The sequence below is a fragment of the Rhinolophus sinicus genome, linkage group LG12 (genome assembly GCF_036562045.2).
Source record: "Rhinolophus sinicus isolate RSC01 linkage group LG12, ASM3656204v1, whole genome shotgun sequence".
NCBI lineage: Eukaryota > Metazoa > Chordata > Mammalia > Chiroptera > Rhinolophidae > Rhinolophus > Rhinolophus sinicus.
In genome coordinates this window covers 5,913,234-5,932,418 of record NC_133761.1, presented here as the reverse complement: position 1 = coordinate 5,932,418, position 19,185 = coordinate 5,913,234, and the positions used below count along the sequence as shown (strand labels likewise).

Sequence of the window (19,185 nt, the reverse complement as noted above, 5' to 3'; positions counted from 1 at the left end):
AATGTAGGACTAGCTCAACAGTATCCCTTGGCAAGTTTCTTAACATCTCCCAACTGGTCTGTCATCTGCAAAGGAGGGAAGCACTCCCCACCTTGGTAAGGAAGCCATTGCCAAGACAATGAGTGGACATGCAAATATTTATTTATTCGCTTCCTCCCCTCCCCTCCCCTCAGTGGCCTTCAACAAAGCAAGCCTCCCCACCTGAGGCAGAAGGGGTAGGGCTGGATCAGAAAACACCTGCCAGCTCTGATATTCTTGGATTCTAGAATTCCAGCCCAAGAAAATAAGCCAGAACCCAAAATACTCCCACCTACTCCACTCATTACATTTGCAAACACAACTGCCTCGAACCTGATGCCAGAACCTTCCCTGCCAAGCCAGGTCAAACCGTGTCCTTCCTGCAGCCACAGCACCTCTGTCCAGCAGGCCCCCAGCCCCATGCTCTGAGGCCTCCAGAGCCTTTCCAAGGGGCCAAAGTAGAGTCCTGAGAGAAGCTGGCAGAACCTCACATGCCTGGGCACCCAACGATTTGCTCTAAAATGTCACCCAGGCCAAAATGAACTGCGCACCCTAAGGTGATGTCACCCAGGGAAGGACAAGGCCACACAATGCCATCTGCTCTGGCAGCTGGGCTGCCTCCTGAGATAGACAACCCAACGGCTTGGGAGGCAGACCCCTCCAGCAGCTTTTCACTGCCGAGCTCTGGGCAGTGGTATATATGATTCATGAAATACACACATACACTCAAACACACATTCTCGACTACTTTAGGAAAGGAAGAGAGAGTCTGTCTGCGTTAATGAAAATGCTGAAACACAAAACACTTTTTAAGAAATAACACTAGCTGTTTATGGTCACATATAGTGAGGTATTGCTGACTCCTTAAACTCGACTCCCAGAGAACTGGCCAGACAGGGCCCAGTTTCCATGGGCGGTAAGAACCTTCTAAGCGAGTAGAGGAAAGCAGGTCCCCATGAGGGCACTTTGACTCCATAATCCCACAGCAGCTCACCCTCCGTGGGTTAAACATTAGCCCATCAAAGTATGGTGCAGACTATTTGCGCGACCAGATGTTTGATAGAAAGTGCAAAGGTGAACTGAAATCTAAGTCCATAAGGTCTAGCGTGGCCCTTCCAGTTTAGCACTGCAGAGACAGATCGTGGCTGAATAAACGGGGCTGAATGAAATGAAATGCAGCATGCTTATTAGAAAAGTACCTAGCATACAGTAAGTGCTCCAAAGTAGTAATTTTGCTAACTTTATAGATGGAGGAAAAGGGCACACAGAGTGAAAGGGTCAGTTAGAATTAAATCTGTGTGGGAGTAACTCCAAAAAAAGGAAAAAGAAAAAAAAAAGATGCTTATTTTTTATTTTTTTTTCATAATGGCATGCTGTCTCAGCTGTCACCTAAGTGTGGCAAGGTTCACTGTCTGATGGCTCAATTTCCTCAGTCATAAAATGGGGCGACGCCAGCCCTGGTCTGAAATCATCCACTGTAGACGCATGGAGAGCTGGGACAGTCAGGACACATCAACTCGGAGCTGATGAGTCAGAGACGCTCCTGCGGGATGAGAGGGCGTCTCTATGCTCAGCTGCTTTTAATCACAAACTCCTGGGGTAGAAATGACCTGCCCCAACCCCAGGTGTTCCCACTGACTGTCCCAGACATTCAGACAGTGAGGGAAGCATAAGGGCCCCAGGTTAGAAGGACGTCCATCGGGTAGGCAGTGCCCATGCCAGCTCATGGTGGCACCCTCAAGCCAAACCAGTGCCTATCTTAACCGAACAGTGCATCATGGCCACTAGCCCTCGGCTCAGGCCTCCTGCTACTGGCCCACGCACACCGTGCTAGGAGGCTGTAAAAGCGGGGTTACAGCCAAAGCCCAGAGGTCGCCATGCCAGCTGTTCAAACAAGGGCCAGGCACGCTTAACCTCTTTGAACCTCAGTTTCCACAGCTTTGAGAATGGAGACAAGGAGCCCTACTTTATAGGGCTATTAGGGTGAAGTGGGGTGTCTCCTGCTTGTCTGGGTGTCTCAGGCCTGGCTGGTACACGTGGTGTTCTGAACAACTCAATGTTACACAGTGGGGACACACTGGCCTCCCTCAGAGAAGAACAAATGGTCACACAGAGGCCAAAACCTAGGACTCACCCTAGAGGTCCCACAGGGTCCCTGAGGTCAGGGTGGGCTCTAGGGACAGCCTGGTACAGCCAGGATGTCGCTTAAACACACTAAAGCCCACACACCTCGCATGTCGTATTCAAGCCAACCATGATCTCGCACCAGCCAACATTTCCATCCCCTCCCCACTTTTTCCCCTTCCTTCCAAAGTCAATGCTAAGATTCCCAGCCTCTGGATGGATGGTGGGCCAATCACTGACATAAGAAATTCATAAGGAAGAGTAGAGTTATTCTGGGTGGGGAGGGGTGGAATAGAGGATAGAGATGCAGAGCTCAGAATGGGCTGGAAGCCGTGGATACCTGTGTGATGTGCAAGGAGAGGTTCAGGTGAGCATACCAGCCTGCCTCTGGCCTGCATTTGCTCCTCTCCTCTCCTCTCTCTTCTTGGGGGAGCCTACGAGACCCCACTGTGCTCTACCTCCGGAGCCTGGGGCCCATGCAAAGTTTGGGAAAATTAAAGAGTCCAGGATTTACAGTTACTGAGGCTCTGACCTGGTCCTCAGCCAAAAGAGGCCAGCCCACCCTTCTGAAAGTTTGTTCTTGGACAAATCTCAAGACTGCCCCCCGCCAGGGCCCTGAAGCCAACCCTGGGCAGGGATGGAGCCAGTAAGCCACAGAGAAGGTTAGTTTCACTTTCCTAAACAGAGCCAAGAACATCAAGTCTTTGCTTCCGTTCCCTCCCATCACAGGGTCCCAAGCCCACCCAATGCCTCCCCACCCCCTCGGCACATGCCCCATAGCTCTGCCCAGCTCGGCAGGGTTAACGGGGGCTGTGCCTCCATCCTGCTTCTACAAGGAGTGACAGGCTTCCTTGGCCAGAACTCAAACCAGCTTCTATCTGGGAGGGAGGATCTGAGCACAGGAAAGTAGCTCCTTTTCTCCCCAAGCCCCCCGATGTCTGCACAGTGATCTACTTCGAGCCAATGGAAGGAAGAAGGGAAGAGAGAACAGAGAGTCGGGAAGGGGAATGAGAGTACACATCCTCTACTTGCCTGAACATCAAACTCTTGCAGGAGGCCAGTGATGGTCTGTGGAGAGATAAGAGAGACGGTCGGTCAGTTTCATCAAGTTTCCTCGGGCAGAGAACTAATATCATAACACACAGGTGCCCTGGTGTAGATAGAGCCTGTGGGCAATGGGCTTCCTATTGCAGGTTCTAGAACCACAGGATGTCAGCAGTAGGGGATGCTTAGAGGAAATCTGGCTCAATGCCCTTGCTTTACAAATGGGATCAGTGAGGTGTGGGCAGAAAAGCCCAGAAAGGTGAGCAAGGGGCCTGGCCCATGGTGTCATAGCACTTAGTGGCCAAGCTGGGACGTGAACAGGTACCCCTTGTCCCTTTGCATTCTGGGACAAGGTGACCTGTGGAAACAAGGGAATGGTGGACACATGTATGTGTGCATGTGTGTCCATGCATGTGTTCGTTACACACATACGTGTCCATGTGTGAGTGTGCATGTGATGGGGGTTAGCCAGGAGCATCTCCACTCACCTCCCCTTTCTCCACCAAAGGCTTCACCTCGGCGAGGTCCACATCCTGCAGCTCCCGAGACATAGTTCTGTTGTCACCTGCCTATGAGAGGACAAAGGCCAGGAGGTCAGCACTTCCTGCTGAGAGATATTTCCCAAAGGAAGCAAATCCCAGGCCAAGGAACGAGTCTTCACTCTGCCCAGCAGCTCTCACCTCCTGCATCGCACATTACAGGTGGTAAGACCTGTCCTCCCCACAGCCCCCTCCCAGCCTTGTCCCTGGGGGCTGGGCAATAGACTTCCGGGGACTAGCGCGTCATGCTTAGGGACACAACCGCCTTTCCAATGAAAAGGATCAACACAACACCAGGTCCTCGCGTCCGGTCCAGGCCCGACCACCACACCCAAAACATTTCTTGCTGCATTTTAGGAGACGCACATGCTGCTCCCAAAGTCCGGCAGCCCCAGGCTGACAACCAAAAGGGGACAGAAGGGCACAGGAGACCAGCCCACCATGTGCCCGCACGGCACAAGCTTCACCCTCAAAGCAGTCCCCACAGAGGGGTGGGTGTCCACACAGATACCCCGTGTCCACCTCTGTGCAGGGCTGTCTGCTACTTGCTGGGGTGATGAGGCACAGGGGGCAGAAAGACCTCAAGCCAGGGGTCTGATGGGACTGAACGCTTAGCATGATTTTCAAAGAAAAAGGACCTTCAAGGCAAAAAGCAGTTCCTGAGCCAAAGCAGAGGGTGAGAGAGCGGGGTGGGGTGGGGGTGGGAGAGTGGGCTAGTGGTCCAGAGGAGGTCCCCTTTGGCTGTGACACAGGCAGGAGAAGGGCCAGCAGATGACAGCCTCAGAGCGAGCCTGGGGCAAAGTTCCAGCTGGTGGAACGCTGCCTTAATGGACTCCCCGGGGAGCAAGGTTTGGGCGGTGACATGTACTGAGCACACTTCTGGGAGCTGGAGGTATGGACATTTATTCTTTCAGATCGGAGGGTAAACTAGAAGGATGAAGGGCCCACCGATATCGGTAAGGCACAGAGAACCCAGAATGAGGGCTAAGTGCCACAGGCAGAGGACAGAGAGAAGAATTAAGTGACAGAGGGAGGAGTCCAGGTACCCTCCAGTGCACACAGACCTTCTGAATCCTAAATCAGGAAACTTGGTGAAACACAGCCTGAGCGAGCCCCTTCCACTGCGACGTTCCAGGGTAGACACCCAGACCCCGAGATGCCCAACCTCTGAAGATCCAGCTCCCAGAACCCACAAGAATCCTCATTGTGAAACACCTCTCAGGGGTCAGCAGGCACCGACCCTGGGCCACCTCCCACCAGCCCCGGTGCCAGCACATGGCATTCCACGGGTGGACCCCCTGGGACTCTCTGGGCTGAGGTCACAGCACGGTTTTCCCCCGGGAGATAACCAGCCCCACAAGAATGCCTTTATGCAGCCCCTGGAGTCTAGGCTCCAGAACATTCTGAAAACAAAGTCGGTTTTATATTTGTGAGCACTCCTGGGCAGTGGCCAGCTTGGAGGCAGGAGGCACGCAAAGCTGAGGCCAGTCGGCCTTGCTAAGTCAGCATGTTTGTGGTCCCGAGATGCTGGTCCCATGGACACCTCGCCTACACAGCCCAGGGAGCTTTCCAGAAGCCCAGGCAACACCACCCTGCGTATAAAAGGACTTCGCCTTTCCCAGAACCCAGGGTGAGGGCGGGGTCTGCTCCAGCAGCCCCCACCCCCATACTCCCCAGGGGCTCCCAGGACAGGGAGCCTACAGGTCTCACTTTCCTGCCCTCCCTGTAGCTCCTGGCATTAGAGCAGGTGTAAAGTTGGGTCACAACTTGCTTGCTGAGTAGGAGAACAATTCGGATGCAACTTAACGGCAATGCTTCTACTTAAACTCACTCTTAAATGATCACGAATCCACATGAGTGAAACACCTTGAAAACAAGTCCACTTCGTAAGGGACTCAGACCCGGGCTTTATATCTGCCGGGTCCGGTCAGCTCTCCTTGACTTCCGGATGCTATGACGACGACAGACTGTCAGCCTCCACCCGCGCCCTCATCTTCCTTCAGAACAGAAAAGGACTTGATTCCAGCCATCGTGATTACCCGAACTCGCTCCTGGTGACACCTCTTTACCCCGCACTTTCTTTTCCTTCCTACAATTCAGCTTCCCAGGCTACCTGCAGCAGAGGCTGAAAAATGGCCCGTCTCCCTTAAATATTTGAGAATCCCTGAATTTTGGAGCTGGAGGGGGCCTCACGGAGCCCCTCCTTGTGCTCAAGGTCATGAGGAGGCTCTGAGATGAGGCCACTGAGAACTATTACAATCTTTATCAAAACAAGGGTGATTCTGTCTCTCAGGGGACATTAGGAATGTCTGGAGACCTTTTTATCTGTCATGACTGGGCCACGCGACTGGCGTCTAGTGGGGCGAGACCAAGGATGTTGATAATTAGCTAATCGTCCTGCAGTGCACTGCATGCCCCCACAGAATTATCTGGTCCCAACATCAACAGGGCTGAGGCTGAGACACCCTGGGCTAGACCAAGAAGCATCCAGGAAGTGCCCTGGGACTCCGACGTCTGCAGGGAGACTGGATCCAGCAGAGAAAGCACCTGTACTTTTTGTCCCTGGGGGAGTGTGTGTGTGTGGGGGGGCGGTGCTGCGGGCCTGGGGCAGCCTGCTGTTAATAAGTGCAAATGTCCTGGCAGGAAGAGCTCGGCCAGGACCTGGAACTAGGTCACTGCCCGCAAGGACCAAAGCTGCCCGAACCAGGGCTGCAGAGCGAGCTCTCTGCACCTTGAACCCCCACCCCCATCCAGCTGCTGGTGATCAGCCAGCATTGGGCAGGAAGACCGCTGGCTGTCCTCAGCCCCATCCTACTGACTTGGGCCAGTGGAGGGCCAGCCCTTCCCCTGCCTCTACCGAAGAACTTTGCAAACTTTGGTTTCAAAAGCTGTTTAGCTAAAGGAAACCTTAGAAGACAATTCAATATAGAAATACAAAAAAAAAAAAAAAAAGCAAAAGAAAACAAAAAGATAAAGCTGACATGCTTTGGATGAAGCAAGGGAAAAGGGCCTGACACTCATTCCCCAGCAGCCCTCATCTCCCCTCCTCCCTACCATCTGCGCCCCCACCACTCCCCCACGCTGGAAGACCCGGCCTGAGACCATCGGAGTTCACCAAGTGGGGGAAGAATGCGGAGGTTGCTTCCTGAATGTACTAGGTTCTCATGTACCCAGCACTGAGCAAAGTGCCAAAGTACCAATAATAGCTTTGTTGATGAGGCCCTACTATGTGACAAGTTGGGAACATGGCCAGTCCTGCCCCATGGAGCTCACAGCCTCATGGGGCAGGTGCCGCCCCTGGGGTCCCCCAGCACCCACTCACCCATGAGGCCAGGAGTAACAGTCCTGTCACCCCAGGAGGCCACGCTCTCCTGCAGGGCAGGGTGGATGTGGCCTCCCCAAATGCTGTATCTCCTGGGCACCATTCCCCACTGCTCACCTTGGGGGAGGTCACCTGGTGGTGGAGGCGGGCATTACATTATAGGAGGGTTAGCAGCCCCCTCACCCAGCCCCAGTCCACTAGATGCCAGAGGTACACACCCCCTTTTGTGAGAACCAAAAATGTCTGTGGACTTTGCCAAATGTCCCCCAGGGGCAAAATCGCCCCTGACTGGGAATCACAGTTCCGGGTATGAATCCAGAGAATATCTATTCGGTACAATTCTTATTTAAACGAGTGTGCGTGCCCATGCACACACTCTGTCACACACACCACCACCAAGGAGAAGGCTGGGGCCGCAGGGGTGTGAGTGACTGTCCTGAGCTGGCACGGCCAGCACAGTGGTGTGGCAGAGGTGGACAGGCTTCTGACGCTCACACTTACTTCTTCGCCACACTCTCCCCTCAGAAAGTTTTCTCGATGGGGTTCAAATTTACAACCCCAAGACCTGAGGCTCCTTCAAGGAAGTCGTTCCAGCAGTCGATGCTACCTCATAGGCGACTATGACGTCCTGCACCAGGAGGGAGGGACAGTGGGGAGGTGACCTGGTCTGGGGTGCTCTGGCTATTGCCCCATCCTCACCCCTGCCGGCCACCACTTGAAGCCCAGGGGATCACTCCACGAGCCCACCTGAGGCCCTGCTTGGCTCAGCGAGGTCTCTCCCTGGGTTTGAAGCCGAGCGCTGGATGCCAGGCCCTGTGCTCTCCTCCGCCTCCTGGAAAGCCCCTGCACAGAATGTCGGACTGAAAAGGGCCAAGCCCATGTTCAGCAGACAGGGTGACAGGGCAAGGCCACATGGGGCACAGTGGGTGGGAGGGAGCCCTGGGTCAGACTCCCAGCCCTCCCGCTTCACCAGGCACGATCGTGCAGGGACAGGAATTAGTCAGGACAGGGTTCCTGCGAAAACCCCACTCAGTGCCAGAAACTGGCCTCCAAGTCATACCAGCGCCAGACTGGCTCCTATCACCCTTTTTCCTTTCCCACCTGCCCTCCCCAGAAGGAACTCAGAGAAACCCGATGTCAAGGAAGTGGAAGGTAGCCAGGAGACGGGGGAAAACTTGAGGGTGAGACCTGGGCATCACCATTTATTAACACTGCGATCTAACCTCGTGGCTTCAGTTTGCCCATCTGTAAAATAGGCATATTTCTTGCTCCCAGCGAGGAGCAGTGGGGCTTAAACAGTGGCACATGAAATCTGGTCAATAGCTGCTTATTTAATCAGTGCACTTTCTTTTCCTGGTTGCCTCAGAGACCCAGGGACATTTATGAGGACACAGCCTGTGTCTAATATACTGCTAGCCCCAGAGTGTCCCTGCAAGGAAGGGGACACACAGAAGACGTTCAGCAAATGCCACATGGGTTTCCAGTGATCAGAGCCAATGCACCACCATGTGAGTCTCGTCTCCAATAGCAACGCTGGTCAATGAGTAACGAAGTCCCAACCGCCTGGGCAAATACCTTTCCAGTTCAATAGACCCAGGAGATAGTCAGCAATTAGCTGGACCTCCTAGGTTCCAGAGGAAGCTAACTGCTGGGATTTGCCTGGAGACGGGAAGACCATCACCCCAAAGACTGGGAGGGCTGTCTACAGAGGATTCTCGGACAGTCTGATGCCACATGAGAATTGTTCACCAGTCACTGGGGGAGTGAGGGGACACACACAGCCTGCGGTTCTCAAAAGCCTTGTTGGAGGAACAGAACACTGGCTGTGGAGTCAGGGCATGAGAACCCTGCCACTCTCTCACCACATGAGTTTGACCCAGTTATTCATCCCCTCTCTGGGTCTCTGTCTGCTTCCTTCTGTAAAATATGCAGCCTGTGTTCCACAGACATCACACGGTCCATAAGAAACTTGGGCAGATGGGAGCGTAGGCGGGAAAGTGCTGCCCACGGACAAAAGGGCCATGTATATGGGGGTCTCACCAAGGCGCTACCCAGCTCAGCTCTGCCTGCAGCCCTGCGGATCTGGAAGTCCCTGGCCTGCTCCCGGCCTCAGACCCCTCCCTGTCTGTAAGACTGGAGCCTCCCTCCAGCTCTGGCACTCTTCTACCCCGCTGTCTAGGGGCACCTATCTGTACACCCTCTGCAGTAAGGTCTCCTGGGCCCCTGGAACTTCCATGAGGTAGGACCGAGGGGGCACCCAAAAGAGAAACCTCCACGACTTGTGCTGGGAGCTCCGGGATGCTCCCACCCCAGCACGAGTGGCCATGGGAAGAAGGCTTCAGGGAAATCCTACACAGAAACACCAAGGCAACAGCAACAGGGGCAACCGTGCTGGCACTTTCTGGGCTCCAAACTCTGTACTTCTTTTGAGTGTCACAGCAACCCTCAGGAGGTAGGCACGATCATGTTCACCTTTGAGTGGAGGGGAAACTGAGGCACAGAGAGGTTAAGAAATGTGTCCCAAGTCACAAAGCATCAAGCTGGCACAGGTTAAAGCCACCTTAAAGGGTGACGTTGACCATGACATCAGCTCCCCTAAATATGCACAAACACCATGTGTGTGCCCTCCCTTTGTCAGAAGGGATCTAAGGCAGAATGTTCTAAGGAAGGGCTATACGTGACCGGGAGACTTGTCCTGTATGGGCCTGCTGGGGGTGTCACCTGCTTCTCCCTCCATAGTCACCAGTGATCCACCATGAGTAGGCCAGGCTTTGGGCAAAAGCCGCATCTTAGATTTTCTATTCTCCCTTCACAGCATCCAGGAGGGTTCCTGTTTTTAGCTCCCCCCACAAAGCACCTTCCTGATAGCGCAAATTTAATCCTTTGGAAGAGTGTTCACTGTGTCTTTCCATGTGTTCGTCAAGGAGTCCCCTAGGAGAGGGTGGGTATTGTCACTGCAGCTGACAGATGGGCAACCCGAGGCTCAAAAGCAAAGGCCCACATGACTTCCTAAAGGCCTAGACTCCTCACCACCAAGGGAAAGGTGGAAAACTCAGTCCTTGGATGTGGGTGCAAGTGTGGAGGTAGGGGGGTGGGGGGCAGACTATAACCTCTTTACCCAAGCTGCACATGGGTGTAAAATTTACACTTGGATGGAAGTTTCCACGGGTTTAAGGGGGGGAAACCTGTAAAAAATAAAAGATGAACTCCCTTACAGGGCATTTCAGACTGCTAAGGACTCTCATTTCCTCCTTCCTGTTGGACGAATATCTCACTGGACTGAAAAATCCTAAAGAAGAAGGGTAGGGGGAGGAGCAGGTCTGCAGTAAACATTAGGCGAGAGGTCAAAGTCTGGGTCAAATACATAACTGTTTGTGGACCGGAATTCTGTAATCTGCTCCATTCTGTAGTGTGAAATCAGACAACCCAGGATTTCCCCCGAGAGGACCAGGTCTCTTCTCACAGGATGCCCACCCTGGAGCACTGGGTTCCACATGCACCCAGAGTCCCCCACCCGCTCTGCACCCCCTCCTTCAACAAGCCTGAGCTGGCCCAGCAGGAGGCCAAGTGAGTGTTCTGCTGCAGTCTGCCATCTAGCCTGTCCCTGTTTTCAAATGTAAAGACAAGCGACAGATAGGAGGGCATGCTGGGAACCAGAGACCAGGAGGCAGGAAGGGCAGCCTGAAATGAATCCAGGAGACCAAGTCCATGCTCCAAAAACAGGTCCTTGAAGGGCAACGCTGCAGAGGAAGATCCAGGCAGCTCACGAGGGATAGGACACCACTCACTGGATACTGAATAAGCAAGTCACCTGCCCAAGCCTCAGTTTTCTGACCTGAGAAATGGAAGAATGTCTCCTACTTCAACTGAATAATCGCAGGCACTTTAGCTAGATAATAGCCACTGACAGAGCACCTCATTGCTGAACCCTAGGTTCATGGAAGCAGCTCAGAAGGTATATGACATGTGGCCACTCTTTTCCTTTTTCCTCTCCCATGGTTCTGGAGCAGATGTCTTCAACTCTGGCTACCTTCAGCACTCCCTGACCCCAGCCCAGTCCAGAGAGCTCTGAAATAATGCCAGACTTACGGAATCAGAGTATCAGGAGACCAGGCCTAGAAATCTGTATTTCAGACAAGATTCCCAGGACATTTTTATGCAATCTGCAGAAGCTGAGCTTTTTGGAAGAACCTCAAGGAGCAAAACATGAGTCCAGTATGAGCAGGCATTTTCACTGGCCTGGGTAAGTTCTTAGGACAAAGGTCCCTGACACTGATTGCCAAGGAGATGCCTTGAGAATGTCCCTTGTGAAAATTATTGACAGCAAACATCTACATGGCGTACCCACATGCTGGGCACTGTTCTCAACTCTTTAACATGGATGAACTCAATATTACACGTCCTGATGAGACAGGGTACGTTATTCTCATTTTATAGGAACGGAAACTGAGGCACTGAGCTCCTAATTACCTGTCTACACTTCTCATTCTAGCAGTTCTCCAGTCACCCCAGCATGTTGTTGTGGGAAAGAACAAAGACTTTGAAATTGGATACTCTGGGCTCAAAGCCTGGCTCTCCAGCTTTCAGCCATGTGGCTACAGGCACCTCTCTTAAATTCTCCTGGCCTCGGTTTCCTCATCCACTCAAAGAGCCAGTGCAGCCCAGGCAGAGCTCTTGCTGCATGGATGAAGGGGCAGGGGCAGGCAGCTGATCAGGAGAACAGTCCTGCCCCTCCCCTGCCCCCTCCCTGCTAGAATCTTAGATGCTGAGTCATCACCCTGGCTTCCTTCCTTTCTGAGGCACAGGGAACTTGAGTAATGCCTTGGATGGGATTCTCTAGAGCTGGGTCCCACCATAGAAGCGCAGCTTCACGCTATCAGAAAAACACAATGGGATCTTTCTTCCCATCCTGCGCTGTGGGGTGGGGAACTCAGGCCAGGTTTCCAAGCACCCTGGGTCAGGGTGGGGTGGGGGCAGTGCTGTTCAGATCTCCAGTTCAACCTGGAGGGGGCAGCCTGAATCCAGCCAGCCACCATTCAGCGGGGCTGCAGCCCTTTCTCACTAGACTGATTCGTTAATCACTTAAGAACACCTGATTTACACTAAAAATAAGCAAATAGAAAAAATCACGCATGTTCTGTCTAGAAAGTTTCTTCACCAGAAACTCAGTCAAGATCCAATTTATTTTTACCCCTCTGATAGAACTTTCAGTTCCCACCAGGAGACCCCTGGAGAGGGGTCTGGGAAGTGAATTCCAATTCTAGCTCAATCTTGGCAAGTTGCTCCCTGGCTCTGGGCCTCAGTTTCCAGCTGTAAAATGGGAAAAAGTTGGACCAGGAACTTGTGTGAAAATTTAAGTCCATTCCAAATGATCAAACCAACGGTCAGTGATCCTGGATTTGCAGATCATCCCAGGAGAACTCCCTCTCAGGAGAGGGAACCCCAACAGATGCTCCAAGATCTCCCTGGAAAGCCAAATCCAACCCTATCACCAGCGACTACCTGAGCGATTATTGGGGAAGAAGCCGTAGAATTCATTCAGTGCATGTATTTGAACTTCTCCCAAGGGCCAGGCCCTGGACCAGGTGCCAGGTTATACAGCGAGGTCCACAAAACTTCCCTCTCACCCACCTCCAGCTCATTCATCCTGCAGTGGCAAATAAGGTACCACAAAACTAAGAAGTCACATGTCAGGGGACACCCTAGATGTCACTCCATGTACCAGAGCACTGTCTCTTCGGAGGCTTCCCATCACTTCCTGACCATCTTTACCTCCTTCTAGCCCCACCTCCCACCCTGTGCCACCCCAGCACTTAGCACCCAGGATTGTGGTCTGTGCCTTACCCTGCACACACACCCCCATTGGTGAGCCCCTTAAAGGCAGGTACTGGGGTTTGTTCTCTCTGGACCTTGCTTATTCCAATTCACCTTTGGGAAACTCAGTCAAGAGTCAGAATTTCTATACAGGAAGAGCCTGGGCTGGAAAGTATGCCTTGAAACTAGGTTTTCATAGCAAGTATTTAGATATTTTGTTCCTTTGAAGTGGCTTAGGAGAAGCTTAAGTATGGCTGATGGACAGTAGGAGGAGATGAAAGCCCTCTTGTGTGGTCACTGGCTGAGTTCTCTTTGAATCTTCAGTCTTTCCCAGTAACTTATAGGAACCAAAGAAACTGAAGTGAGCAGGGTATCCATGAAGAAGAGTTGCTCTTGGGCACAAGGTAACCGGCCCTCCCCCACGGGCTGCCAGGCACCTCCCCCTTCCAAGCCACACAGACTGGTGTGGCTGCTCCTGACCTGCACGGACTTCTGCGAACAGTGGACAGACAGGAGAGTAGGGGAATTTGCGGGGAGAAGGGTTAAGAAAAGGATCCACTAAATCCCAGCTTCAGCCACCAATTGGACAGTGGCAGTGACAGCGCCTTCCCGCCTCCCCTCCCCCACCCCAGAATCTGCCACATCGCACACACCCTGTCCAAGGCTGAATCAGAGACCGAGGCGAATCTCCAGGAAACGTCCACCTCCGAGCAATTCCAGCTGTTATACCCCCTGTAGAGCAGGAGAGGCAGGCCAGGGAGGCAAGAGAGAAGGAAAGCGGGGGAGGATGGGCGGAGGCGAAAATGACGCCACTCCTAGTCCCAGCCAGCGTAGGGCCACCAGCTGCCCACAAGACCCCTCTGGGCCACGCCACTTCTCCAGCGCCACCACAGCGCCAACCCGGGGCCACCTGGGGGGACACACCCTAACCAGAAGCGCTGACAGGCACTTGCTCTTCTGAGTGTCGTACGCGCTGTGACACACCGGAGACCACACACACACACACACACACACACACACACACACACACACCCCACGATCACCCCGGCTTTGAGGCTCAATCAGCCCCCGCCCCGCAGATGCGTATCTTTTCCAGCTCAGTTTGGGAACCAGACACACCCACGCCTCCTCCCCAGCTTCGTCTCCAGCTCCACACATGCGCGCAATCCCTCCTTCCCCAAACACGCCACTCCAGCGATACCCACACACACACCCCACCCCTATCACACACACTCCTCGGCCCTATTCCTGCTCTCACTTCCAGCGCGCTCCCTGGCCGGCACTGCCAGCTCTGACTGTGGGACGATGTTGGGAAGCGCGATCCAGGTGTGACCCGGCCGGCTCTCCAGCCCTCCCCAGCTTCGAGAAAGACGAGCCGGGACCTGTCTCTTTTCCTCTTCTTCCTCAATTGAAACCCCCCACTCCAGCGGTGCCCGCGCCCCAAAGCCCTCCACGCGCTCGCGCCACGGGGTTGCCGCGCACTTGTAGCTCCGGGGGGGGGGCACAAAGCGCGGTCCAGGAGCTGCAGCAGCACCCATGGGCCACCAATACCCAACTCCGCCCCACAAGGAGAGGGCGTGGTCCTTACCTAAGGTAGAGGGAGAAAGGTTAAAGCAGCCGGAGCTAGGCTGGCGGTGCCAGGCGGCAACTAAGGAGAGTCGCGAGGATGGGCGTGCGTTCACAAGCCGCAGCAGAGAGCCAGGCGAGGTTTGTTTATACCCGCGAGGAGGGAGAATTTATAGGCACCACGACCCCGCCCCCGCGCCTCGGGGGGGAGGGGCCTCGCCCCGCCCCGCCCCGCCCCTCCCAGGCCCTGCTCGCCGCCGGGACACACCCCTTGCCCGCGCCCTCCTCCGCCGCGCTCCTCCCGCTCCAGCCTGCGAGCCTGGCTCAGCTCAGGCAGCGTGTGGCCGCGGCGCGCCGGAGCCGCCGCCTGTTGCGCAAGCCCTATGAGGGGCGCGGCGGGGAGGGACCTCCGGGCTCCGGCTGCGGTTTGACTCTGCTGGCCCCTCCCTCGCCCGGAAGGCCAGGGCCTCGGCGTGTGCAGCGGCCGTGTGTGCGCGGGGCATGCGTTCGTGTGCATATGCACGTGCGCCCTCAGGCGTGTGCATGTGGACCTCAGCGTGTCCCAGTGGCTCCCACCTCCGTCTCTGAGTTTCTTCTTCTGAGTGTCATTGCGCCATGAGCTGATACCCCTTTTGGATGACTCCCGCACTGCTTCCAGGTCTTAACTCCGGAACCCCATTTAGCTGTCTCCTGTGCCCCCAGGGGAGCAGCGCCCTGCGATTCTCACTCCATGTCCCCTCCTTGTTGCATCAGCTCTCAGAAATCTAGGATCCCATTTAACCTCGTCCGTCTTGCTCACCTCATCCCACTGCCTAAGTGCCCCCCCTTCCCCTCCACCCCCCAGTTCTAAACCTACCCGCCCATTTCCACCCTGGTGGCCTTCTCTCCCCCTCCCCCCGTACCCTCCCCCAGGAGCCTGGCTTGGGAGTATTCTCACTCCTTCCTCTTCTAGTTCCCAGAACTTGTAAGGAGCAGGAACCTTTCCACCCTTAGCTGTCCTCTGCTGTCTCGTTTTTTGCTTAATGACTGACTGCCCCTGTGTTTTTAACCCACAATGCATATTAGAATCGCTAGCCAGCCGAACTTTCTTTAAAAAGGTGCGCGCCTGGGCCCACTCTCAGGCCAGTTTACACAGAACCTCAGGGAGTGCAGACCAGGCATTGGGGTGTTTTCAAAGCTTTCCAGGTAGGTCTAATGTGCAGCTCTGGTGTGAACCAGTGCACTGGAGGAACGTCATTGTATAGTAAAGAAGTGTCATTGTCCCAGGCCTGGACCTCTCATTGTCCCCAGACCCCCTGCCCAGCCTTGTATTTGCAGGCTGAGGTATCCCTCCTCCCCCCACCTTCTTCTGACTGGTTATGAACCTTTCCATGCTTTGCTCAAAGCAGGGAACCTGGCCCTCTGTGCATCCCATTTGCCTCCTTAGGCCCTGATGTTTACTTCTTCTGTCATTCCACAAATAGTTATTGAGCTGCTGCTCCGAGTCAGGTTTCATGCTCAGCCACTGGGGAAAGGACTGAAAAGGCCAAGTCCTTTCCCTCAGGCGCACAGTCTAGCAGCCCTAAGCCTCAGTTACCCCATCCAAAGGAGAAGGGTCAGGTGAACTCATTCATTGCGTAACTGGATGGAGCACCTACTATGTGCAGGCACCATGCCAGACATGGGGATATGGTAATGACCAAAAGTGTGCCTCCTCCAGAGCCGCTCTGTTTTCTGTTGTCCGAAGGCCCTCCCAGATCTAGCAATCTGTATGACAAATGTCTTTTACCCTACTCATATACAGACATTTCCCTTACATCTACTGTTTTGGTTTTCAACAAATATCTATTGAACACCTGTGGTGTGCCACCTGCCAAAGATTTAGAGGGTCAAGTTCAAAAGCATGGAGGAGGCTGCTTGCTCCTTCAGCAACAAATGCAAACCCTATTGCGGGGGCAGGAGAAGGGCATTTTGCTTGGCAAGGCCACTTCCTGCCCCCTTGAGGATGTCTTTGGGGGAGCCCAGACCTGCAGTCAGAGGCCCCAAAGTGGCCCGGTGGGAGGCTGGCTTTGTGCTTAGGGACCCTGAATTTCCAGAAGATGATGAACAGAAATAAATTAGGGGGCAGGGAGGGAAGGTGCCACAGGCACGGGGGGAGAAAAGAAGAACTGGTATGGTGGAGAATTTTCTCAGTGCAGCGACACTCTAAAACCAGGGTGAAAGGAGATCCTTGCAAAGTCCAAATCAGCTTGGTGAAGTTCTGAGAAAGGTGCCACTGGATCTCATATTCCCTCTATCCTAGGTCCCGCAGAGCCGATCATTGTTGCAACGGAGTGTTTTTTCCACTGAGCCTCAGATGCAGCCGTTTTTGTGTGTTTACCGAAGGTGGCCACACTCTAGGAAAGACTGACTTTGGTGCGGACCTGGACGCACACACAGTGGAGGCTGCTCAATGTACGGAGTGGCTCCCCAGGAACTGATTGCTGCCCATACCTCCAGGTCCCCTCTGGCCAGGCCAGCTGCGGCAGCAGAAGCTCTTGGAACCAAATGCGGGTGCAATTGCACTGAGCTGTTCAAATGATTTCTTTCTCACTGGTCAGCAATAGAATTACACTGCTTTGTAAATGCACACGTGCTGCAAACCCATCACAGGATGAGACTGGATTTTCCAGACTAACGTCCCCTGGAAATTTCTATTTAGCAACACCTTAAACTTTATCATAGACTATTTGAACGGAAAGAACCGTAGGGATCATCTATTCCTAACCCTATTTCTTGGAGTGTGTAGTTCCTCGGGGTTGAGAGAGACCCAAGTGGCAGCTGGAGTTCAAGCAGAAGAACACCTGATTTCAGCACTTGGAGCTGTGCTGCTTTAGGCAGTTACCCTGCCTCTCTGTGCATCCATCTCCTCCACACGCACATGGAGGAAGCAGGAGAGAGGAGCCATAGGATAGTTCGACCACAATTTATGAGCCCACTGCTGCAGTGCCATATTCTGCTTCCTCCTATTAAGATGAGAAAGTGTCCCTGAAAAACCAGCATCTCCCAGCTCCAGGTCTGGGCTCCCCCTCAATCCCCTCACTGCTCCCTCTCTTCTGGATCATTCTAATCAACAAGTACACATCTGCTGCAATCCATGACCCCCTCCCCCAGACCAATCCTGTCTCGATCCGCAGTCCCACTCCAGTCACTATAGTCCAATTTCTTTCACCCTTTCATCCCCGGACTTCTCTAAATAAGTGTCTATGCACATGCTCTCCATTTTCTTATCTCCCCTTACTGTTATTTTTTCAGTGTTTAATTTATCAACTTCCCCATGGACCTGGCCAAATAATTCCACTAGCTGGTTAGGAAAAACAGTAGCCTTCGCACCCTACTTTTCTCAAGTCTCCCTTCCCATCATCATCACCATCGTCGACATCATTATATCCCATCTCCCCTGATATCTTGCACAGTATCTGATACATACGCATACTGTGTAAATATTGGTTGAACAAGTGCTTCTCTTTGACCTCTCCCAACTTTATGCAGCCTTGCTCGGACACTCTTGGGAGGGAAGGGCTCCTTCTTGCTTCAGGAGCCCTAGTGGAAGGACCTCCATCTGTGGACCTGTGTAAATTCTCCCCGTCCTCTGAGAGCATGACTGACCTATATAATACCTAGTTGTGAGCAGTGGGGAAAACTACGAAAGGAAAGCAGTTCCAAAAGTGGTTAGACGTTAGCTTATGTTCAAGGTACAGAATAAATCCTTCACTTGGGAACATAGATGAAGAGGTGTATACTTTGCCCCGTAGAAAATCAGTTTCTCTTCGCTGCTGGTGTGTCAGAACTTGTCAGGGCTGCTGTAACAAATTACCACAAACTGGGTGGCTTCAAACAAAACAAATGTGTTGTTTCCCGTCCTGCAGGCCAGAAGTAAGAGACCAAGGTGTGGCCTGGGCCCTGATCCCTTTGAAGACTCTAGGGGAGAATCCTTCCTGCCACTTCCCAGCCTCTGGTGGCTGCTGGCCATGCTCGGCCTTCCTTGGCTGTGGCTGCGTCCCTCCCGTCTCTACCTGTCCTCACATGGCTTCCTCTCCTATGTCTCTGTGTCCGTATCTCTCCTCTACTCATAAGGACATCGATCCTGTTGGATTAAGGCGCCTCTCCTAAGCCAGTGTGACCTCATGTTAACCAAACTAATTATATTTACAAAGACCCCATTTCCAAATAAGATCAGGTTCTGAGGTTCTGGGGGTGGAAATGAATTTTGGAAGGACAAGATTCAACCCAGTACATGCTGAATCCATATTTAACAAATATTTGTAGCATATTGGCAGCAATGATGACACAGCTCTTGCCCGGCCCTGGCTTTTTAGCTGCCCCACTTTTGTCATCGGCCCTCTCCAATTCCCTTCATCCCGTGCCTGGCTGTCATCTTGAACCACCTCAATCCTAGGTCCTGCCTGACTAAACCTTCCGTTGCTCCTGTTGCCTGCCAAGGTCACCAACCCCTTCCAGCACGGCAATGAACATGGCCCCGCACATGTCCAGACTTCTGTCGCCTCTTCCCTCCCATCCCTGGGTTACTCACTGCTTTCCCTGGAATATACCCCTCACGTCTTCACCTCTGAATCTTTGACCACACTGTTTTCTCCTTCTAGAAAGACCCCCCCCCCCAATGGAGATGTCACTCATTTGGGGAAAACACGTGGGTTGTTCACCACCCATTTCAGCTATTCCACTTCTGGCCCCTCCCTCTCTGAATTAGGTGTATCCTTGTGACCTGCATTGTCAATG

General features: G+C 53.4%; 1 protein-coding gene across 1 annotated transcript in view; it reads right to left on the bottom strand.

Moving 5' to 3' along the window:
- NDRG1 (N-myc downstream regulated 1) overlaps positions 1-14,604 on the bottom strand; it is a 43,639-nt gene extending 29,035 nt beyond the window's left edge. Inside the window, exons 1-3 of the mRNA XM_019724134.2 lie at positions 14,450-14,604; positions 3,675-3,755; positions 3,175-3,210 (exon numbers count right to left, since the gene is read on the bottom strand). Of these exons, the coding sequence (XP_019579693.1) occupies positions 3,175-3,210; positions 3,675-3,737 (99 nt within the window). The 5' untranslated portion in view covers positions 3,738-3,755; positions 14,450-14,604. The remainder of the gene's footprint in view (positions 1-3,174; positions 3,211-3,674; positions 3,756-14,449) is intronic.
- Between the last annotated feature and the right edge of the window lie 4,581 nt (positions 14,605-19,185).